General features: G+C 39.5%; 1 protein-coding gene across 1 annotated transcript in view; it reads right to left on the bottom strand.

Moving 5' to 3' along the window:
• Positions 1-21,755, bottom strand: part of nkd1 (NKD inhibitor of WNT signaling pathway 1) — a 38,134-nt gene extending 16,379 nt beyond the window's left edge. The window contains exons 1-3 of the mRNA XM_079242758.1: positions 21,625-21,755; positions 21,467-21,499; positions 21,108-21,247 (exon numbers count right to left, since the gene is read on the bottom strand). Of these exons, the coding sequence (XP_079098884.1) occupies positions 21,108-21,247; positions 21,467-21,499; positions 21,625-21,649 (198 nt within the window). The 5' untranslated portion in view covers positions 21,650-21,755. The remainder of the gene's footprint in view (positions 1-21,107; positions 21,248-21,466; positions 21,500-21,624) is intronic.
• Positions 21,756-25,211: the final 3,456 nt, after the last annotated feature.

Genomic DNA, 25,211 nt, shown 5'->3' with positions numbered 1-25,211 from the left:
GAATGACCGCGGTCATACAGAGTCTTGCTCCTGCTTCCAAAAAGCCCAACAAAGATAAAATCACTGCAATAATCAATCTCTGTTTCCAAAAAGAGGGGAAAAAAACAAGAAAAAACCCTGCATTTCCTCATGCAGCATCTTGAATATGTTTCAGTTTTTTGATGAATGATCCAAAGTTATTGAGGGGTTAGCCAGAAACACGAGAAAGAGGGGGCAGAGGAATGTACTAATTGGTTGTTGTCTTTGTTGATGGATGAGAGTCGTATTATTAGGAAGATGGGGTTTCTTTGGGCTTTGCTTTGGTCAGTGTGAGAAAAAGTATTCCATGTTTTTTCACTATTTGCAAACACTCAGACACACACACATATACATGCACTTCCTTTTAGAGGAAAAGTCTCGGACCACTAAATAGAAATAAACATGCGATGGATTTAAAAAGAAAAAGCTAAGAGAGCTTTTTTTTTCTTGGAAGTATATTTTTCTTAGCCACGATAAGTTGTAGTAATGTCACATTATTATAAAACCACTTCACGTTACAGCAAAGCTCACTTTTTTCTGGTTTTGTCAGTGATTGATCAGATCAAGCAAATACCACAAGACTTCTAAAAATAAGCACTTTGCTTCTAAGTTTCCTGCTTTCCCACCAGCCAGTTGGTCACAAGAACAATGAACTACTTTTTATGTTTAACTTAAGAAAAAAGTAGCATTCATTTACAGAAATAACATTTCTGGATTGATTTTTCTTGCTTTCAAAACCAATTTTTATTAGAAAATCCTTATCTAACCTTCTAACTTATGTCACTTCTACAAAGAAAGACTTTACAGGATTCATACTTCTTGCATTAAAACTGTACAGACTCGTCCTCTCAATGAAGCTGATAAAAAGCTCCATTTAAAGATAATTGAAACCCAATTGTAGATCATAAGGCAAAAACCACATCAGACCCAACTCTTCATAGTAAACATGTTCAGAAGTATTTATAAAAGCATAAAAAGATACAGCAAAACAACATTTAAAAAAAAAACTATTCCAGGATTTATGAAGAAATACTGTTAAATCTGCTTAATACTGTTTTTTTTTTTTTTTTTAAATTTATCAAAGTGAACTTTATACAAATTGGCAAGTTGTAAAGCAAAGGCCATAACAGAGTTTTCAACAGGTGTATATTTTACCTAAAAGTATTTCATTGAATATTAAAGATGAAGGTAAAAGTAAATCAATTCACAAAGCAACAGAGTAAAAACTTAAATGCATTTTTTATTCCGTTTGACTTGAAATGAAACAGCTCAGATTGGTCTCACTCAAAGCCATAATGAAGATTATTTTCCTCAAAAGTCATTTTACAAGTCATGACTAGCAGGAGGCTACACCCAAACACAATGTACAGTAGAAAAGCCTGTGTCAGATTCCCTCGACAGGCTTATAGTGGTTTGGTTATGGGAACATCTATGAAAACCTTTGAAAAGACAAAAATGAGTCAATGAAATCAATCTCTACAACTTTATTTATTGTGTATTTAGGGTCTTTTTTGCCAGATGGATTGTACTCAAAATATGCAAATAAGTAGGTGGAAATTAGGTACAAAATATGTTAATGCAACTTGAATGTTTATATTTTTATTTGTAGTAATTATCGATATTCGTGTATTGCAGAACCTCTAGTCACACAGCTGTCTGGGAGAAAATTGTCTCAAATCCTTGCACACATGCTGCATATCCACCGAAGTCCATTTAAAATTCCATCAAGCAGTGAAATGGGTTATGATGAGACCCTTTCTAATGCAAGGTCAGAGGTCACTGTAAGAGAGCACTTAAAGAAGAATCCTCCAAACCATCCCAGCACTCATGCTATCACCACAGCTTCAGCTATCAAAATGGAAAGTGATTAATTACCATATAAAGACGCATGCATAGAAAAGACTTGGAATAGCTGAAAAACTTGGTTTTCTTTCTTGTTCTGGCTTGAGAACCAGTCTGTTTCACAAAAGCCTCAGCTGGGAGTCACTTTGGTCGAAGGTGCAGTGTTCATGGCACAAACAAGCATGTTTCTACTCGACTTGGGACCAGCTAAAACAATTTTCCAGACATGATGTTTAATGTTCTGTGGTAACCGAAGCATGAAGCTTTTTGCTTTCAATAGCAGCCAGGTCCTCCAGAGCTTCTTTTAGGCTTTTAGGACAAGAGATTGCGTGACCCAAGTGTGTTTTAAAGTTGTTCAATTCCCTTCACAGACAGTGATTTATTGCTTAACTACAACACAGAACATAGTGTGCCGGCGCCATTACAACATCCCATCTACATTGCTTGCTGGGCTGAAGGCCTGTTTTTTTTGGCTCCCGCAACTATTTGGCAAACCTCATCAATGGTACACTTTATAAATATGGATGTACTCAAGACCGATGAGCATATTTAAGAACAATATTTGCTGAACTAAAATCATTGATGGGTTTATTTCTTTAAGAACGGTGCCTGGGTTAACACCCTCTGTACTGTGTGCTGTAATGGCTGTATCAGCTCTACAGCAAGGATCGCTCATCGTTCATCACCAATCTGTCGACAATAGTAAAACTTTAAAAAGCAAACAAACAATGAGTGATGCAAAAGAAATTACTTCAACTTTCAAGATAAAATGTCATGGTCAAATTTAAAAAAAAAAAAAAACACAGCACAAACATTTACTGTACATGAATGGTAAATGGACTTGTACTTCTATAGCGCTTTTCTAGTCATACAGACCACTCAAAGCGCTTTACACTACTTGTCACATTCACCCATTCACACACACACTCATTCAACACACTCATACCCCGATATGCACATCAGGGGGCAGCTTGGGGTTCAGTGTCTTGCCCTAGGACACTTTGGCATTTCAGGGGAAGCCTGGAATCGACCCCCCAACTTACCAGTTGAAGGACAACTGCTCTTTCTCCTGAGCTACAGAAAATTTCCATCATCAGAAGCCAGAACAATGCACAGCAAACAGAATTAAAAACATCCTCATTTATGTTTACTAGGGGTGGGAAAATCGAATCGAAAAATAAAAAATCTGGATTTTTTGTTTTGCTTCACAATTTTAAAATCAATTTTCTATTTTTTTTTTCAAATAAAATTATTCCACTATAAAATTTTTGTCATTTATATTGTTTTTATTGATCTTTTTACTTGTCTTCTTGGGCATTATAGCAGCAGAATGATGGTGTGGCTAATGGGTTGTATTTTCCTCACTGAAATCAAGAAAAAATGATGAGCAAAAAAAAAGTCATATATTTTTTTTGTATGTTTTTAATCTACAAAAATTAGCAATAACGCAGAATTGTGCAATTCACAATTTTAATCGAATCGCCACCGACACAATCGGAATTGAATCGAATTGGGACAAAAGCATATGGTTACAGCCCTAATGTTTACCTTTAATAAATACAGTAATTGTATAGTTTTACATAACCCAACATAATTAAAATTCAGATGGTTTGTACCAGTTTGTAAAATAAGGTAATACAATATCAGATAAATGGGACATTTTATACTGGCAAGCGTAGAAGCAACGTGTGAGACGCCAAGTGTGCACCATTCTTCAATGACTTGTAGAGTCTAATTTTGTAGCAATAACCTCAACGTGATTGCAGAGGAATTTTACCCCACTTCATGGTTATTTCTTTGGTCACTGGGGTTTGCAGATAATCCAGGTATAATTTAATGTTACAGTTTTCAATCAGGTTGAAGTCTTGATTTTGCCTTGACTATTTTAAACCCACTCAGGGCGTCCAGGTCCCGTGACTGATGTCCATCTGTCATTCCTGTGAAATACTCTCTTTTGGTCTCATCAATTCCAGAGGTGGCATTGTTTTTGTTTTTTTGTTTTTTTCTCAGATTCATACTACAAAGCTCTTTTTAGGCGAAAGAGGCTCTATCTTGGTTAGATTTCCAGATAAACCAAACATGTTCAACGTTTTTTTTCTGATTTGCCTGTCATAAACTTTAATATTTAACGTGCTGACTGAGACATAAGCAGTGAAATCATCAGTTAAGTGAACTACAAACTGAAACAGTGTTATGCCCTTCGAAACAGTCCTCTGCTTAAACAGTCTACAGTGTAAAAAGCAGTTAAAAAGGTCTGAAAAGAGCATTGGTCAGTTCACTTAGCCTTTCTTAATGCTTTCATCTTATTCTGCCTGTTAGGTAGAAGAGAAAAAGCGGGAAAATGATGATTCCATGTTGGCAAAGAACCAACTTGATGAACTGAGACTGAAAGTTGCCTCTAGCATCTTCCTTCCTTTGCCACTGCAGGCGTAAACCCATTGGGCCAAGTTTTTCATCTGAAGTCTGTGATTGAAGCAAAAGGGTACATTAAAGTGCAAGTAATATGTACTTGTGTGTGACTGTGGGAAATTCCCACAAGGCCTCTTAGTTTCTATGCTGTCTGCCTCCATGACCCACCACACAGACTGACAATTTATGCAGCCGACGACAGCTCTCCCTGATCGCGCGCCAGGGCTCAGTGGAGGCAGGCCTCAAGAGCAATGGCAGCAACACTGGCACTCCATCAAAACTCAGGAAAAATCTCATTAAGACTGCGGCCGGGTGCCTTCTGCTCTGCGTCCACGCCATGTGAGAAAACACCTTCAGGGCTGCAACGTTCAGGGCGGCAGTACCCACAAAAAGAAGGGAGTGACACACACAAACAGCTCTTCAACAAATGGGCCAGAAGGGCATCGGGAGTCTGACTGGGCCTCTCCAGCTACAGCTGCTTCTCTTTGGCCTCTCAAACAAGAGATGAAAAAAAGAGAACTACAAAAAATGATAGGTGATTATCCTCATTTGTACCATGGACTTCACAGCCGTAACATGTCCAATCACAGTTTCATGAGATATAATGAAAATATTAGTTATACTCTAGCAGGTTTGTTTAAAGACAGTAAATATCTGACATTGTGTTTTATTTTTTCTTTAATCCAATAAATCTAGGACACTTAGTGAATAAAGTGATTTTGATTGATTCTGTCTGACCTGGATATCAGCCATTAGCTCAAGTTTATGAATCATTAACGGAGAAAACAGCTGTACAGCATTGGGATTTTAAAAAGCTCCAGTGCATTCATACACACAGGCCCAATGCTGAAAACCAAAACCTAAAACAACAACAATTTTTTAAAAAAGAAGGAAACTCTGATTAGTTTTAGAGCTGCAAATTAGCTTATAGGTGTAGTGTTACTCGCAAAACTCCTCAGGAGAGGAAATACCCCCCCCCCATCCTTCCATCATCCCAAAGAGTAAACTGAGATACAGCGGAGGCAATTTCAAAGGGCTGAGCAGCACAGCTCTTGGAATCTGGAGCTGTGCCTATCCTGCAGTGTGTGGAAGGCATGGTGGGGCTGCATAAAGGAGAAAACTGAACCGCCGGTTATCATCAAGCAGCAGTTTTGACCTGGCCCCAGGCTTCTCCTCCAGTTCTTTATGCTGGAGTAGTACTAACCTTTCAGCAACATTAAACAGCCTCATTCAAAGCGCCACGTAGCAGTAAAACATGACGCCCCAAGATGGAGCCAAGATAGAGCGTGTTGATGTGAGGTAGTGAAGCGCTGCACTGCTTCTGAGTGAGGCTTCAAAGAGGATCAGTTTCCACACATAAAATAAAGATCTCAGATAATCATATAGCATAGCAAAGCTGACGTGAGACGGCCCCATTTACAGAGGAAAGGGAGATAGGGACCATTTTCAGACAACACCTCCGCGCTAAGAGCCATGGCAAGTGAAATCTCTGCACTTCTCTCCAGCAAAACAAGATAAATCTGTTTTTTCTTTTTTCATTCTTTCAAAGGATCTATCTGGCACCTCATCCCATCATCCACTCAGGCACTCTGTTGAATTTGCTCCTCTTGCTCCTTCATCTGCAGAACAGATGGTTGGGTAAAGTGTCAAAAAAAAAACAAAACCAAACAGAATTTTACCAATAAAAGAATGCATCACTCCATGAGCAGTTTGAACTGCCAAGAAGAAATCACATCTTCTGTGTTTTACAATGCAATTTTACACCTTTGATAAGAAACTCAATGCCTTTCCAGAGGTCACGCACACTAAATCTTTTGATGTTGATCCTCTCACATCCACCCATTACACTGTCTGGTGGATGCTTTAATGGGAAGCACCTTGCTGTACATCTGGCATATTGTATTTTTGAGGCAAATACTACACAGCTGAACAACATTATCGCCACTTTTAGCGTGTGAAACATGACAAGAGGCTTAATCAGATGGGAGAAGACTGAAAAAATCGTTAAAAAAACCAAAACCAAATCTCTGAATCCAGATTCTTTTTCTCCCTGAAATTAAACCTGTTTTTGAGCCTTGTTTTTTTTTTTTTTTCCCTTCCAACTAAACTGAACTGTTGACAAACTACATAATTATTATGACAATTAAATGTCCTTAATCTCTGCCGACTAATGAGAGCTAACGTATAATTTGAGATCTCAAGCTTCAAAGGCAGACACCTTCCCTGCAGACTTGGTGGCCCCAGGCTTGACACCCTTCAGTCACAGCACACCCACCTCTCTTCCTGCACCCCAGGAAGGAAATTATAGCCATGGAGTTAGGATCCATCACCGGGCATGTTGGAGGAAGCAGCTCTATGATTAAAGTGTGCATGGTCAGCAACACGCAAACCTGAAAGGGTCTGTGGAGGCTGCACATGCCAGAGGGTTTACCCTGTTAACTGAAGTTCACGACACAGGTCATGCACAGACAAACACACACACACACATAAGTAAGGCTGCACACAGAGAGGCATTGCCTCTTTTTTGTGCAGTCTTTTGTATATTGAGTCAAATTATATTTATGGGTAAACTCCCTCCACATTATTGTTGGAAAAAATATTGCAGAGACACAAATACACCTGTTGTTTTTACTCAAATCTTTTTTTTTTTTTCCTTTTGTTAGCATTAGCTTGAACTGGATGCATCTCCTTTAGGTGATAGCACACAGCCAACAGTCATTTCTCCATGTCAGATTAACATTGCAAACACTGCTGGCCACATTACCTCACCCACATCAAAGGCTGCCTCCTGAAAGGCTCAGTGGAATATTAGCAGAGATTTACAGCCCTCATATCCATGCTTCAGAAACATGCTGATCTCAAGTAATCTCCCTCCCCCTCTCACTTTTTCTTGTGTTTCATGTGTGAAGTTGGCCAACACTTTAATGACCCATTTACAAAACTTTTACACCTGCAACGATAAGCTTTTACAACTCAGTCAGCCCCTTGGGCACTAAGCTCTACCTGTTACTCAAGGTAACAACCTTTTATTAGCTTTTGTAAAACACGCGGCCACAGCGATAAATATGGGATTAGATTTGTGCCAAACACTTCGAGAAATCTTACAATGTCAAACAAAAATTAAGCGTTTGAGAGAAAATAAAAATATTAGTGAAAAGAAGTTTTTTCAATTGTACAACTTACTTACTGCAATCCAATTCTTTGAGAAATTGTGTGACGTTGTTGTATATGGTAAATGGACTTGTACTTATATAGCGCTTTTCTAGTCATGCAGACCACTCAAAGCGCTTTACACTACTTGTCACGTATACTCATTCACATGCACACTCATACAACACACTCATACCCCGATAAGCACATCGGAGGGCAGCGTGGGGCTCAGTGTCTTGCCCTAGGACACTTCAGCATTTAGTCAGGGGAAGCCTGGAATCGACTTTCCAGTTGAATGACGACTGCTCTTCCTCCTGAGCTACAGCCGCCCCTTTGTTTGACAGGATGAAATTGATCAGTTTCCTCTGTTTCAGTCTCGCTTATAAGAGCATTGCTCTTGCTGCCATGTTTGCAGTTACACTTCCTGAGGACTTATTGCCACTTCTGGAAGAAAACCCTCGGGTGGGAGGGTCTTCTGAGAAGTCCTTTCCCATTGGACAGTGATTTCCTGACTGACAGTTCAGGACCTGGAACCTATGCAGCATTAGCTATTAGCATTAGCGGACTTTCCAAGGCTAATGGATATACCAAGACTTCTTCACTCGTTAACTATGTTGGATTTCTACAAGATCTAAAGTGAGTATTGATCATATATTATAGCTGTACTAAGACACATTGCGTTTCTGTATAGTTAAATAAACCTTCATTTCAATATAAAACATAGAAGGGAGAAGAAATGTTTTACCATTTATCTTGCGGGGGGGGGGGGGGGGGGGGGGGGGGTTGACTTGCCATTGGAGGGTGGTGCAACAACATAAAATTGCTTCATAAAAAGGGATCAATATAAACTGCAACATATGTGGTATTGAAATCCAGGACACTGGATCCACCACATCTGCCTTAAAACAGACTAGGAGAGGTTAGTCAGAGTTATGTGCTTAATGTTAGCGGCAGCTAGCTTAAGGCAACAACTTGTTACTACCTTTATGTGAACATTTTAGCTCCATTCAATTGGCTGCACTGAATCTGTTTAAAGGAAGATTGAGACATTTCATAAAACTGTTCACATAAACTGCTGACTGCTGAAATTAAGTTAAACTGGAACCAAACTGGGATTAAACTCAATGGAAATAGCATGGTTGTACTGTTGTTGTTTGTGTTTTTTTTAATCAATTAACAAAAAACATTTCATGGGTCAATAAGAGGCTGATTGTGACATCAAGTTCATTTAAATCATGTATGTTGTAGCAGGGACATGTCTAAAACCTGCAGGACAGACCGTGATCCCTGCAATGAAGTGCATCAGAAAAAAATGCCATGTCCTGCAGTAGTTTTCTGAGTTTCTCTGTGAGTCCAGATTGCTTTTTGTACACATTAAAACCTCTTGGATAAATAATGTTTAAAGCATAAATTATCCCATTTGTATTCAAATCTATTCATCTGAATACATTCCCATGTTCATCTACAAGTGTTCTGAATTAGGGAAAGCAACAAAATTGTCCAGAGGAGAGAGAGTTTAAATGCAGCTACATACAGTGTGAGTACGCATTTTATATTCCTCGTTTAGATGTTATAATGCAGTACTGTGAGCAGATCAGACAGCAGGCGTTGCTTGGCAGATTATGCATTACTCATTACAACTAAAAGTGACGAGCAACTTACAAAAAACTTATAAATATCTCTGACAGACAGTAAGTTTTACTTTTGAAACTTTTTTTAATAAATAAACCTTTATAAAACTGCTTATCAAAGCTGCATCTCACCAGGGGGGTGGATACAAGATATCAGGATCAAGAGTGTAATATCGCTCTTCCATTACAAGGTGCGGCAACGCACTGCATGGCTCTTCTGAAGTTTGTTTTTTGTTTTTCTTTCCAGGCTTTACCTTCCACCGAATATTTTTTTAAGAACTGACGTTCCAAGAGTTTCAACTCCCCTCAAGGTGTAACGTGACAAAAAAAGCAAAACCATATGAGCATCCCTCCAATCATTTTGAGAAATCCATCATTAAATGATGCTTCCATTTTACATAAAACAACAGTCCTCACCATGGAGGTTTCCTAAAACAGGTTGAAAAAAACTTGTAACATGGAGAATTGTTACAAACAGGTTTTTGATAAAGCTCTGTAGCTAAAAGTACAACTGTAGACAAGCAAAACTATTCTAGCGTCTGATACGCCTGAGTGAAGGCAAAACAGGCATCAACTTCAATTAAAGATTTTTTAAATTGAAAACTTTTAACATTGAATGAAACGATAGTTGAGAATCTGTGACACTGGCTATTTTATAAATTAATTATTTTATTTTATTTTTTTCACCTTGTTATTGGTTCCCCCAACTCCCCGAAACTAGGGCTGTAACAATATGTTTTCATACTAATTTGATTCAATTTCATTTGATTCAATTCAATTCAATTCCTATTTTTTGGGTGTTGATTTGATTTAAACAAAAGAAATGTACAAAACTTTTTTTGATTGTCACTTTTCTTGATTTAAATTAGAAAAAAAAAAACAACACCATCAAGCCAGACCATCATTCTGCTGCTAGAATGCCCAAGAAGACAAGTAAAAGGATCAATTAAAAAAACCAATAAAAATGACAAGATTTTTATAATGGATTATTTTTATATATTTGAAAAAAAATCTATTTTAAAATTGTAAAGCAAAAAAATCTCATTATTGGATATTTTTTATTTTATTTTCCCATCCCTTTGGAACACCCCTTTTGACTTATAACGGGAAAATGTTTGACTTGTGAATCAGTCAAAACATCCACAGTAAACTTTTACAGTTGAAACCAATTTTATATTTATATTTGGAGCAAACTCTAAACGTTAAGTTTCTTTTTGTGCAAATTTTATTTGCAGAGTAGGTTGTCGTGATTATCTCTCATCTGAACATTCTGCAAAATGCAGAACAAAAGCTGCATATCTGCTTTCCATAAAAAACAACATTTAAGAAAAAAAAACATAGCAATGGGAAGTGATAAGTACCGCACTAAGTCTATAGTTTATCATAAAAACATAATAATTATTTTAACTAATATTTGTCATACTGGTCGCAAAGTGTTCACATCGAATCTAGATTTCTTGGACTTTTGGTATCTTTGAATGTCAGAAATCAATTTGACTCAAAACGGCAACTTTTTCCTGAAATTGTTCATAGTTGGTTACACAATAATTTAAAGCATTTTAAACTACTGTTTTCAAGCTGATCAACGGTCAACAGCCATTGAACCAGCTGTCTTTTTACCACTCAGTGGGTGACCTAAGTACAGTCACATGGCAGTGACAGTCAGCATAAATGAGAAAAGAACTACTACTGAAAATGATCATAATTAGAAGTTGGCAGATAAAGACTTTTAGAGTTGATACTGGTTAAAATGATTGAATGATGATATTTCAGTCCACGAGATCCATCTAAGGGCACATTCACATGGGCCTTTTTGTGTTCAAATCCTAGTCCGCTTAGTTTGGGGAAATGTGAATGCGCCGAACAAGTTCTGATTCGGATTCGGACACAGTCCGCCTACAAATGCAGATCTTGGTCCATTTCAAGCTACCAAATACAGGAAGCAGACTACAAAGTCACAAAAAAGTCACTTCCTGCATCGTGGGTAAATACATAGCGATTGCATTGAGAGTCATTTTCCTCATCTGTTGTTCATACTGTGCTCATTGTTTCAGTGTATTTCTGCAGTATATTTGTATAAGACAAAATTTAAAAAAACAAACCCAAAATAATAATTTTGTGCTCCAAAAACTGTTTTTTTTTCCTTCACGCAGGTCTTGTTCTCTCTTTACCTAAATACTAATGCAGCGCCACCTTGGTGGGAATAGGGATATACTATTCTAATGGTTTGCCTCGTTTGATCAAGTGCTGCGTGAACAAAATCTCGGTCCACATCGATACAGGGATACTAGGGGTGGGAAAATCTAATCGAAAAATCAAAAATTAGGATTTTTTTGCTTTACTATTTCAAAATTGATTTTTTTTTTTTTTGTTAAAAAATTGTTTTTGGTTTTTTTTTTTTCAAATAAATAAAATTAATCCACTATCAAATTTTTGTCATTTTTATTGTTTTTATTGATCTTTTTACTTGTCCTCTTGGGCATTCTAGCAGCAGAATGATAGTCATGCTACCGTGTTGTTTTTATTCCTAATTGAATCAAGAAAAATGACGAGCAAAAAAAAAGTTTTATCAATTTTTTTTAATCTACAAAAATCAGCTATATCAAAGAATTGTGAGAATTGCAATTTAAATTGAATTGGCACCCAAAAACTTGGTATCGACTTGGGACAAAAGCATATCATCACAGCCCTAATGGATACAGGGATACCCCTGCAACTGATCCGAGTCCCCAGTCGAACTTAGACTAGCAGACTATCCTGATGTGGATGCACCCTAAAGGTACTGTATATGCAAACAAAGTAAAAGCCTTGAAAAGCTTGCAGCTGAATCTTCAACAAGTTGCCTGTAATACTTCCTTTACTACAAGTGCTGCAGACAGTCTGTAAACCTTGATTTTGGAAGCACTTTAGCGGATAAACCAGTCCTGATTCAGCTAAGGCAATTTTGGCTGGCAAATATACCCTTTATTAGTCAGGCTCTAACAATAATCACTGTCATTTAGTCTTCTTGAGCTAAGATGACTATCTGAGTAAGAGGTAAATCATAGATGTTCTGCACCAGCCAATTAACTCCAGTTTGGGAATTTTCATTCCCAATTGACAGCTACTACTTGAGGGAAATTAGTTTGCTGTGGAAAAGAAATTCTCCTTTGTTCCAGCAAGTACATGTGTTTCAATCATTATTGCAAAAGAAAAAAGTAAAAGCACATAGTCGAGGTAAATGTTTGGCAAAATGTCTGCGTCTTTGCTTAAATTTATAACTGCAAAAGTCAGTGTGCTTTGCTGCTAGACTGTGTCTAGAGGGTTTCAGTAATTAGTCAAAGCTCTCTGCAAGGAGAGACAGTCCTTCAGTCATCTGGGTGGCTTCAGACGCCAGTCTGAAGAGCAGTAAAGTGTGGGAGGAACAGGGCTTTAAGTCAGGAAGTCTATCTTGAGGGCAGAAATAAAGTGACAGGCACTTCAGCCTTTTACCAAAGCCAAATGAGAAGATACAGCTCTTTAACTTGTCATGTCAGGAGTAAAGCTTCAGGATTTCACTCGTAAAAAGCTTATGTTCCTACTGCTACTTGATGTTTCTTCAGTGTTCAGCTATGTTATATAAAAAGAAACTACAAAGTGTACATTTTTCCATAAGTTTGGGGTGTTTTTAAAAGGTAACTTCTCAGTATAAGGGAAAATCTTCTATTTTTGAGTAGTATTTACCATCTGATCTACCATGACTGATTTAAAGTTGGAAGGATGAAACAAAAAAAAAAAAGGTAAGTTTTAGCTTTTAATCCTGCAAACCATATTTTGTGAATTCAAATGGGTACCTTATGTCTGCAGCCTAAACTTCAACCAGTCACTGTAGATGAAAACAAAACTTTTGATGAAAACAAGGAAAAAAGAAACTGATCTTTATCTTCAGAATTGCACAACCATCCCAAATCACAAGTGACAGAAACATTTATCCAGAAGTAATTACTAAACTCTGTCTCTGCGATCAGCAGAGTTCACAGCGACTGGTGGCAGTTCTGAAAACCGCAGACGTGTGCACGGTGCCCAGATGGGACTGACCTACACACCAAGGTGGCCACATTCTTCCTCTCTGCCTGTGCAAACACACACACGCACACACACACACTCTTGGAACAAACGTCCTGCCAGCCGCAAGCCACTACCTCAAAACATCCCTCACATCTGACCTTTTAACTGCAGACTTAAAATCTCAGTAATTACAGAGAGTGTTTTTACTTAGCAAGTAAACATGGCAGCAGAAATAGACACTTCAACTACTATATACAAGTGTGGCGGTGCCAGAAGCACGTTTCTATTCATAGCTGGCTGGAATTAGTGGCTTGTGTCGCTGCGCACCATAATGAACTTGCAGTGGAGTAGGTTACACAGTTGCAGACAGCTACCAATTCTACGCACAATGCTCACACACATTTCAACATTTAAAGTTCACATACGCAGGTGTGAAAAAGAAAAGTGTGTATGTGGAACAGTTGTGGTATTTTATAATCTCTTCATTTATAATAAGGAGCTTAATGCATTCAAACAATAGATAACTTTATCTTGATTTCATACCTTCATTTCACAGCTGGGTCAGAGCTGTAAGTCTTAACAGCACACAGGAAGTCCACAAATCCTGGAGCGGAATTTGAGTAAATTTTACTTGTATTAGCATATTAAAAATGCAAATGTTTACGAAACAGAAAGTCCACTTTAAATAAATACATATATTTTGCATACATCTGTAATCCAACCTTCACAAGATACAGAAGCAAAACTGAACTCAAATGTCAGCAATTTTAGAGCTTTATGGTAACACATCAGTCCTAAAGTCTGGCAAAACATCCTTTCATTGAGTTTTTTTCTGTATTTAACAATGTGTTTAGGTAAGGTAATGCTGTGCTTGATAGACGGAGCAAATGGCTCTTTAGGGAGGAGAGGATTGGTCTGCTCCATTGAGAATCTACAGGGTGAGGTCCGCTTTGGGTTGTAGCACCTGTGGAGCATAAACACACCAGGGGAGGACAGCTTTCCTTTCAGCAGGGCCGATCTTCTGTTTAGCTTTCCTTCTACTAACAACATCCCCTAACAGACAATCCAGACCTCCTCCAGGCCTGGCGCCAGAGGAAGAGCTAAAAAACCCTGGAACCTCCGTCAGGGTGAGGCACAATGCTCTCCAAGCTCTGTTTACCTTAATTCATTTCCTCCATTCCCTCCACTTCAGGTGGCCTTACAATCCTGGTCACCAAAGCACGCAAACACAAGGAGGATAAATACACCAGTATGGCTCATGGAAACTGTGGAGTCCATAACTGGCATTTCCAAAGATCCAGTTTGTAAGACAAATAAATGGATGGCATCTGTACTGGGAATCTGGTAGCATTGATAAATGGATAACAAACTGGGGTAAACACATGGGTAATGTGTGTTTGTATATTTGAGAGGGCCTGCGCGTTTTGTGGCAAGCTAACGTTCATGCCTGCTTCTTTGCATATGCACATTCTCATGAGAGCTTGACGACAATTCTGTGTAGATGTTGAGCTTGTCCTGATTTGAGAGCCACTCTGAGGGCTCCATCAAATTATTGAGCACTTACTGCACCGGCCAGAGCAAAACCCACAGGGGAACCTGATAAACAAACAACAGAGAATTATTCAGGGTTTAAACACTTAAACACCCACTTCAGCAGAGGCTTTTAAGTGGGTGATTAAAATGAGCACGGAGCTCCCACAGAAAGCAGAGAACTACCACAGGCGCTCATGTCACTGAATTTCTCCCAAACCCACGCACACACAGCCCTCTCTTCCCACAAACTATGACCACCAATTCTTATTCTTATGCTCGTGTTTTTAATGGGGACTAAAGAAATGTGTTATAGCAACAAACTAACACCCAAATTAGAAAACTGTTTTCTCTTCCTGCCACTCTGAACTTTGCAACCCGATTTTATTTTTGAGCAAATTTAACATTTAACCTTTCCCATCACAAGAAGACTGGTTTGTGTCTCTGGTGGGTCATGATGGACCTTACAAACACACCAGAATCAGGTTAGGTAAGCAGCACAAGACTCGCTAGGTTGCACTTAGAATTGTGCAAAAACTAAATATCGCAATAAAAATAACGCAAATGGAAACACCTACATTTTGAAAAAATTCTCAGATATCACTAAAAAGTTATTATGTTCTCGTGAGGTGGTTTTTCAGACATTTTGATATAGAAACGTATTTCTTTTCATTTCATTTCAACATTTTTTATTCTCTTTTCTTTTCCATAATATATTGGCAAATCCAAAAATCAACAACAGAAAATATACTCCAGAGTTACAACAACTACTACACAGCCATTGTCGTACATTTCATGCAAAAAAGAAAAGAAAAGAAAATTGGGGTAGGAAGAAGAATTAATCTTATTCACCCTACCGCATCCTCATTTCAAAGTAAACCAACTGGATTGGCATCATCTACGACAAACACGAAACACAGGTATGAAATACTCTTTTTTTTCTTTTCTTTTTTTTAATCAGTTTTTTTGCATACAGTTTTAGAATGTACTCTTTATATTTCAATGAAATTGAGAAAGATTTGAACTTTTAAAATCGCTTTTAAGTGCGTTCCATTGTTTTGCTCCAACCACTGAAATACACATTTGTTTAAGTGTAGTTCAAAGGTGTAACGGAAACACTTTTTTTTCACATTTACGTGTCCCCGGACGTGACATCATGGTCATGACCAGTTCATTTCCGGTAAAGATTGCGCAGTGCAGAACAAACAGCAGCAAATTTCAGACTTTTAAAAAAGAAAATGAAGGATAAAAGCTTCAAAAGGCTGTAGCAAAATTCTCCACAGCAAGTACAAAACCTCAAAATAACGCTACATGGCTACCTTGCATAAGCCGCAATTCTTGTAAAATCTCGTCACCCAAACGAGATTTTGCGAGAACTGCAGCTGCTAAACACTGTTCAATGGACAGACATGCAAATTACAATTGTTGTTTGTCAAAACTTAGAAATATCACTTTTATTTTGAAAAAAAATGTAATGGAAACACAGCTTCTCAGAGCGTTACTTTTAAAGGTATGTACTCTAATCTCTTCATGTAGTTACGTTTACACAAGACGGAATAGACACAAATGAAATTTGTGGTTCAGAAGATGAACAGAAAATTGTATGTCTTTTTTCCATCACTCCAAAATGGACAAAGAATATCCACAAATGATGCTCAATATCTTGACCCAGAAATAAATGCAGACTGTACCCTTTCTCACTGATGATAAAATCCAGATATTAGTGAGCGCTAGTGGCCTTTTTGCCCCTTGTTAAAAGGGAGTCTAGCTTTGATGCTTTGATGTACCACACTGACTCTACAAAACTTGCAATTATCTATTCATCTACATATTTTAGACTTAAGTTCCTCTTCCTCTTAACTTAATGCCTCTAGTCAAATATGAAAAGAAAAGTACACACATCAAAATCCAGGCCAGTTTCATAAAAAAAAGAAGAGCAGAGCATCTTCAAAATCTCTCTATTCTCTGGGAGATATCAAATAAACGCCACCCTCAAGTGTGGAACAAAACCCTCCAGCCAGAGAGGCACTTTGATCAACAGCTATCCGTTGCTCCAAACCGAGCATATATTTGGGGAAACAAAGCACAATCTGAGCTGCTAATCCCCTGAGATTCAGAGCGCATTCCCAAAGAAGCCTTTGATCTCCAGAGTGCATCCGGACAGCTGACTCCAGACATACTGCACACTTGCATGCACACGCATGAACAGACAAGCACAAACATGAGCATTCCTGACTTCTAATGTGCCAAGTACAATTTTATTTCTGATGACACCTCCAGGGACAATGGATTATTGCATCCACTGGTATGTGAAATATAATAGCTAGAATAAAAATACGCAGGGAGCATGAGAGGAGATGCTACAGTGAAAGTGGATAAAATGGATGTAAGGACTACATGCACAAGTGCTTTATCTACTTTAAACCAGTATCCCTCTTTTGCAGGAAACCTTTCCAGAAGGTGTCTTTCACAACGACTGACAGTTATCCCCTCTGCTTTGTTGCACCGGAGAAACTCCTCCAGCTTTAAGTGATCTGTGTGACACACAATGCCTGATGTGACATGAAAGCCACCTCCACATCCTGGAACCTCCCAGTCCCCCAGCTACGCTGATGTCAGCCCAAGACTTGCACCGCATCTTCTCATGAGAAAAAAAAAATTATTCACAGAGCGCCTCTATGGCCAGGTGCTACCCCTCCTCCCAAAGACTGGGGGGCTTTTCTTCTCTTTATAGAGTGTGGCTCCAAACTTTTCTCCCAGCCTCTTCAAAGACCAACAACAGGCCCTTGGTCCCTTGGGACCACAGAGGGGGTAGAGACCAGTGGGAGAGGGGCATACGTCACGCAGCATGCACAAGAGGCCAGCCGGTGGGAAAAAGAAATGCACCGAGAGAGGACAGAGAGGAGGAGGAGGAGAAGAAAGAGAGAGGGAGGAAGAGGAGTCTGTATTTGAAGGGTGCTTTCAGCTTCTAGACAAGGGCCCTCGCTTTGTGGAGAAAGAAAAAGCACAACAGCAGACGCGAAAAACGAAGAGGGCGCAAAACCTGCCACGTCTTTTTATCAGACTTGGAGGCTGAGGGAGTGTGTTTAAAAGCTTTATTCCAGTTTCCCCCCCCAAAAAAAAACTTTTTGAAAAGCTTTTTTAAGAAAAAAAATCAAAGCCTATCCAATTAACTGTAAGATGAGGGGGTGGTGGAGGTGGGGGGCGAGTATTAAGGGCAGACGTTTTGCTGGTGTGAGTTGCATTATGTCCTCAGATGTACCTGCTTTTTGCACTCCATGCAAACACATAAACGTTCTGTTAAAAAAAAAAAGGAGAACCTCTGCCTTGTAAGAGCCGCAGTTTGGGAATACTGGATGTGTGTGTTTGAGGAGGTGGGGGGGGGTGTTTTCAACCAAACAGAGGGTCGGACTTCACAGAGGAGGAGGAGCCATCAGTGTCACTACAAACACCTCCCTGAGTCGCTCACTTCCAATGCAGTCTCATTTCATCAACAAGCAACACAGACCCACAGGGTAAATGCAACAAACAGATGGGGGAAGAGAGGGAAACCAAAAAGGGAGGATGGGGAATGGGAGGAGGGGCTTAGAGTAGGGGGGGATGACTTGTCAGGGTAGTCATTAAATCAGAGCATTTCTAAAGTTAATCTTGACATGCAGCAGTCTACGCCAAGCCAAAAGGAAGCAACGTATTAAAACAGCCACCTACAACTTCAACTTCAAAGTCTTAAGCTGTGAAAATCTTCAGCCCTATCTATGTCTGTGTCAGGATGAGGTTTCCACAGGCCGCACATCGCATATCAGATTTATGCGTGGGTGTGGACACCATGCCGCACACTGGGGTAGAAATTGCAGCGAGGCTCACATGACCTGGATCTCATGTGTTGAGACCCGCAGATCCACCTGCCAACGCTTCTCACCCGCTGTCCACCAAGCATCTGACGGCAAAACTCATGAATGAGTACGCAGCCCGCATGAAAACGTCATTAAGTCTTCAAGTGCATCAGTAAAGCCCCCGTGTATCTTCGCGTACTCGACTCCAACTTAAAACCATTAACGCCGACAGGCTGCTAATGTGAACAGCGCCTCACAACAATGACTTCTTTAAAATATCCATTGTGCCTTTTGTGAATATGGTGTGGCTAAGATGGGATCAAAAGAATTTCAAGTGTGGGCTCCCCACTGTTGACACCCGACCCACATTCTCCTGGACCCTGATTCAAGTGGGAGGGGAGCCTAAAGAACAGCGGCTATAAATAACTATCTCACCAGGTATTCTTTACAACAGAGACAACTTTTAGAGCTTAAGAGTAGCCTTAAATTCTCTCATGTGACAGCTTAACCTCTGAGGCTGAAAGTATAGTGGGGGTGTCAAGCTTTTTACACTTCTTCCCAATCAGCATGACAGAGTTTGAAAAACTGTCTTAAGGATAACGGATTTCATTTAAGTAATAATGGATCATTTCAGATTTAAGATCGGTTTCATGATTTATTACGGAGGAGGCGAGTTTCACACGTGGAAATATTCACAAAACACTCTGGAAATGCTGGGAACTCCAACCCAACTCCTCTTAACAGCTCTGATGTGAACAAAGACAGAAACACCAACACCTATCAAGACTGATGATAAACTCCAGAAAAGCTGCATCAAATTCATGTAAACCCCGTTGCATCTGCCTGATAATTCACACCAATGGAAACTTCACAAAACAACAGAAACACACCCTAAACCATAAATCTTACACAAATGCTTTAAACTTAGGCGTCCAGACTTAGAATTATTTATGCAAGCTGAACCATGCTTGCTCTTAATTGTTCAAAAACTTCCCACTCTTTCAGCCTGACCCTCCCCTCCCCCTCCATCATGGGCCAAAACTTTGTACACACCACTGCTGTTGGGAAAAGGAGTGTATGAATGTGTTGAGGAACAAAGCATTGAGTGTTTGTTTTTGTGGTAATAATTGATGGTAATTGTGTGGTAATAATGTGGTTTTACATGCTTAAATTGACCAGAACATATAAACTCCAGAGATCACATAAGCAACAATGACCATAGTTTGGCTTTACTGCAACAAGCAACTTGTTTTCCTCTTAGAAGAGCAGATTAAAAGTGCCCTGAACACATAGCATCATGATCCTGTTATGATTACAAAGAGAGTTCCTGCAACTCTGACAACATACTTGCAGAGCTCCCTCAACTGGGTCATTAATAACCAACAAGCAACACCGTCAAACACCCTGCAGTAGCAAAGAAAAACCTTAAAACTTTAGATCTGACTTTACATTTTTGGGCTACCTAACAGGTACTCTGTATTTATGTTTGCTAACTGTTCACCGTGCTGATAACTCCTCAAATTAAAGGTTTATTTTTTCCAAGAATCCCACCCAGCATGTCTATTTGTATCTCCCTTGCATGTTGATCAGTTAAAACCTATCATAAACTATGGCCTTTACTCGATAGCTGCTGCATGCGTAAAGAACCTGAGCTTGATCACAATAAGCCAAGGAACAGACAGGCGTAGTAAAAACGTGTTTCCACCATCAGGCAGCTAAATGCCACTGATGTCATGTAGATTGTGGTTTACAAGCTAGAAACACTATCAGGTGTTTTCAAAAGGGGATAATAATGACATGCAACATCACAACAGAATAATAAGGCAGCTGTTCAAAATGCAACACATCCTGGATTTTGGGCTGTGTTCAATAAATAGATGGATTTCTGCTGCATATGTCTGGATCGTGGGTGGAGGAACTGATTTCCCTTTTTTTTTCTTCTTCTTCTTCTTGATGGGCTCGGGTTCCTCAAACATGCAGGCTTTGAGGAAGGAATCTCTAACCAAAGAGGCTTAAAGGCTCCTCTGAAGCAATTCCAAAGGATTTCCCCACTTGACAACAACAGCACAGTTTTTTTTGTTTGTTTGTTTTTTGTTTGTTTTTTTTACCACTGCCAAAATACAAAACAAGCGTGACCTCCAACATTTCTCCCCAGCTATTACAATGTACACTTGTCACCAAGCTGTCACGCAGCAATGCTTTCAACTCTGGCTGGATGTGTTGTTACGTAAATTACAGAAGAAGAAGAAGTAACCTCGGATCATTAAAACGGGCTGACGCCAACACTGTTACCTGCAGGAGTAACCACAAGCTCAACCGCAGCACCACTAATAGATTCACTTTACAAAAGCCAAACTTTATAACACAAATGAGGATTTTTCAACTTTCACCACTGCCCAACTAAAAACCTGCACGTGAAACTTTTCACGCTCCCTTTAATCTGCCACTAAAAGGCACGTTTATCCATCGACACGGAGCTTTTTCGCACACATCCAAGCAAAGAAACGACGCACAACTGAGGCGTTAATGTTGCAAAAGCAGCGATTTAAGCGCAGTTTCCAACCTTAAACTGCGCGCGCCTGCACGCCCAAAAGTAACAAAATAACACTTCAATAGGAATTTAACAAGAGCGTGTCACTTTGCCTTAAACAAGTCCAGTCTTACTCACCCGTGCAGTCAACCCGCAGCTATTTTTGAGGTGGCAGTCCTGTTGCTCGAGGCGAGAGCTCGTGCAGTAGTATTTCTGTTTCACGAGCCAGTCGTCGATTCCTTTCCTCGCCAAACAGGCATTGACTACAAAACTGTCTCCTGAAACAGATAAAGCGCATCATTATTAGCAGCTACAAACTACAGCCTATTTTCTCAACATGAATGTCCCCCCCCCCCCCTTTCCTTAAAAGAGTCGGGACTCTGCGCTGCTTTGCGTCTCTAATGAGCGCGCAAACTGCTTCGCTGTTCACAAACTGACCTCAAATTTGTCTGAAAATATCACGCAGGAAAGTGGGGAAATTGGGCTAGACTCCTTACCTTCTGGACTCTCCCTCGGTTTACAAATAGCGGCTACGGGAGACAAAAAGACAGAAGACAATGAATGTGTTACTAGAAAGTATCGCAACACAGACGGAGCAACTAACAGATGTGATTTTTTTTTTCTCTCTCTCTCTCTCAGAAATAAGAAATCTCACCATGTTTCGAGTGCAGTTTACCCATTTCTATACATCGAGTTGGAGTTGAAAACCATCAGATGAATATAATCCAAAGAACCAAAAGGAGCCCGTCTGATATCCAGACAGAGGAGCGTCCGTGGAGACCGAGAGTAGACTACACTCAGTACAGGACCGCGCGAGTGGGGAGCCAAACGAGCCTTTGATCCGGAGCGCCGCCGCCGACAAGACACACGGAGAAGACGACGGAGCGCGCGGCTTCCTGTCCGGACCTTCAATTTAAAAGATGTTTAATCGGTAAACGGTTTAATATTGATTCGAAAATTTACATATCACAGCTCAATTAATTAATTCCCTAAATATTTATACTTAGCCGATCCCATTTTACGTGTTTAACTGTAAACTGCTCGCGTTAACGCGTCGCGAGCGACTATTTAAAACTCAAAACAGGTCATTTCCGGGAAAAATGTCTTATTTTTGGTCAAACTTGACGCAGTTTGTTCGTCTGTTCGCGCTTTGGTGTCTCACCATATAGTGGAGGAGGTGTCAACAAAACGTTAATTTCAACCGTAAGGATTCACTCACAAAGCTGAACGCAGACAAATCCACGCGCGTGCAGGGATTTTGAGGGGTTTGTTTGCGTGAATCGGTTCCAGGCGGATAGGGAGGGGAAAGGGGGGGGGGGAGGGGGTCTTATGGGCTCGTGCAGCGGGGATCCCAGGTTTGGGGACTCAAATTACTTGGCATGACAACGTGCATTTTGTCACGTTTTTGTCTCCATTAAGCGGAGATGAGATGTAGAAAGTGAAAAATACATGTTTTCTGATTATGTCCGTCTGGTCAAATACTGACTAAAAACATTTAAACGCAGAAAGCTTTAATCATGAAGATGTGTGACAGAATGGTGCTTTGGATTCCTTGTAAATACTTAACATTTCATGTTTATAATAAACCACATTAACAATTAGGTTATCATCTGAAATAAACCTCCTGAGGTCAAAATCAAATCACGAGGCTCGGAGCTCAGCGCTCATCTCTCTGTTTTGAGTATCTGACATGAGAATAAGGGTCTTATTGGAGCGAAGCAGCAGATGAAAGCAAACTAAGACTCTTTTGATGTCTTCAGATATGCAGTAGAAGACAGCAGTCACTGTGCCATTTCATGCCAGTATCTCAATGTGACGGTAATATAGCACACAGTGGGCACCACGGTGCCAGAAAACACAGTTACTGCTCCAGATGTTATCCGAAAAGGGCTTTTGTTAATGCCCCGAACATAATTGACTAAAGAAGAAACTTTATCTTGAATCAGACTCGTGAATTTTGCATGAATTCTTACCATATTAAATCTGTTACTGATGACTGATTCTTATCAACAGAACTCTTTGTTTTTCTTCTGATCTACAGGGAAAAAAACAGCCCAGTTCAGCATGTGAAGTGGAAAATTAGATGCGTTTTTGTTCATGAAAGAAGCAGATCTCACTATATATATATATATATATATATATATATATATATATATATATATATATATATATATATATATATATATATATATATATATACATTACATATAAAAACTAGTGACCTAATATAATCTCAATTAAAAAAAACAAACTTCTATACCACTGTATACTATAATACTTTAAAGCCAATGAAATGACTTACATTTGAGGTCGATATGGTTGTTTGTTTTCATCTGGGCTCAAGCACCATCTGATCCGCTTTGCTTTTCTTTGATGCATTACTTTTACCTCTTACTCAGACTAGATATAAAAATGTAAGAGAAAAAAGTCAATTTATTCTATTTATAGAAGCCTAATTTAACTTATTCCTGGCAAAGAGAAAGCACTCAACTTAATCATTATACTTGCTATCAACAAACAAACAAATAAATAAATAAAGTTTCAACGAAAAAAATGAAAATCCTGAACTCAATGATCCCACCTTTGATTGAAGCAAACTAATTGCAGCGACATTTCATCCCAAAAAAAAAAAGAAAATAAAAGAAAATATTTAAAAAATTTGATGGATCCATCCAAGCAGAGACACAATGTTTTCATTCATCACTGCAAAAAGAATTGTCGCTTTGTCTGAATATATGGTGATTAATAAGAAAATTATCAAAGGAGTGGTGAATCATCTGAATCTGTCTATAAGCTCATCGTGTATTCTGCCGACAAGCCATTTACAACGTGATATTAGCTCTTTGGCAGCGGGTTTGATGTTAATTGTAAACGCCTCACTTCCGTCAGGCACCTTTCCAGCATCATTAAAATCTGCATTTGTCAGGGCCCATCTGAAAAGGAGAAACCTGCAGAAGACTTTGCATGCTTCAAATCTTTCTCTGTAAGGCTATTAATAGAGTAGTCTTCAATCAAATAAATTCTTGCAGAATTGCATCCTTTATGCTTTTAACCAAATCTCTTTCCACATCAGAGCTCTGAATCTGCTCTCATAAAATCTGAAATGGGATCTGCCTGAATAATGATGCAGCTCAGAAAACTTTATTAGTCCCACTGAACACCAGTTTGACAGCTTTCCCAGTTTGCCTAGTTGATAGAACAGACATCTGATAAGTCAGATGTATATATCTATATCTATGTATATATCTGAAATATATGTTATATATGATTGATAAAAATGAATAACTTACAACTGCAGCACATTTGAGTAGTAACACATCAATAATAGGAGATCAGCATCTGACACCAGCATGTTGTCTCTTTTGAGTTGATGCAAGAAGTCATGTGACAGCAGCATTAGAAGACAGTAAACTAGTAAAGACAAACCATGCAACTACCGTTGCTATTAAAGCCCCACAACTGATTTTTCTCAGTGAGGCGCCCATAATGATTGGCTTATCAAAGTTAGTCCGATGTTGACTATTGTCTCTTCACGTGTTCTGCTTTCCCTTTATCCATTTCCCTTCTTGTATTCTCCAATAATGTCCTCTTGTGTGGTTTTTTTTTGTGGGTTTTTTTTTTTTTTTTTTTTACTACTGAGTCAGTCGCAATACAGGTTCGCTACAGCCAGTGTGTTAATACTAGTTGCTAGCGTGTGATGTGGTACTAGCCATCCATCCATCCATCCATCCATCCATCCATCCATCCATCGGTCAGGCTGCAGGGGCAGCAACCTAAGCAGGGAAGCCCAGAGTTTCGTCTCAGCAGGCAAATTTGCCAGCCGTTCAGGGAGATTCAAAGGATTACCAGGCCAGCCGAGAGATATAATCCCTCCGTTGTGTCATGGGTTTACCAGAGGTGTCCTCCCACAGGGACGTGCCAGGAACACCTCCCCAGCAAGGCGTCCAGGAGGCATCCAAACCAGATGCCCAGTCCACCACAACTCCTCTTGATGTGGAGGAGCAGCAGTTCTACTTTGAGCCTCTCTCAGTTGACCGAACTTCTCACCATATCTTAAGGGAGAGCCCGGCCACCTTGCAGAGGAAACTCATTTCAGCCACCTATATTCACGATCTCGTTCTTTCGGTCACTACCCACAGCTCATGACCACAGATGAGGGCAGTAACATAGATGAACTGGTAAATAAGTAGTTGAGCCAGAAGGCGAAGCTCCTTTTTCACCAGACCGGCGCAGAGTCTGCAT

Source organism: Telmatherina bonti (assembly GCF_933228915.1).
Source record: "Telmatherina bonti genome assembly, chromosome: 1".
In the NCBI taxonomy this organism is placed as follows: domain Eukaryota; kingdom Metazoa; phylum Chordata; class Actinopteri; order Atheriniformes; family Telmatherinidae; genus Telmatherina; species Telmatherina bonti.
Note: the sequence above shows the minus strand (reverse complement) of the source record. Positions and strands in the feature narration are given on the sequence as shown.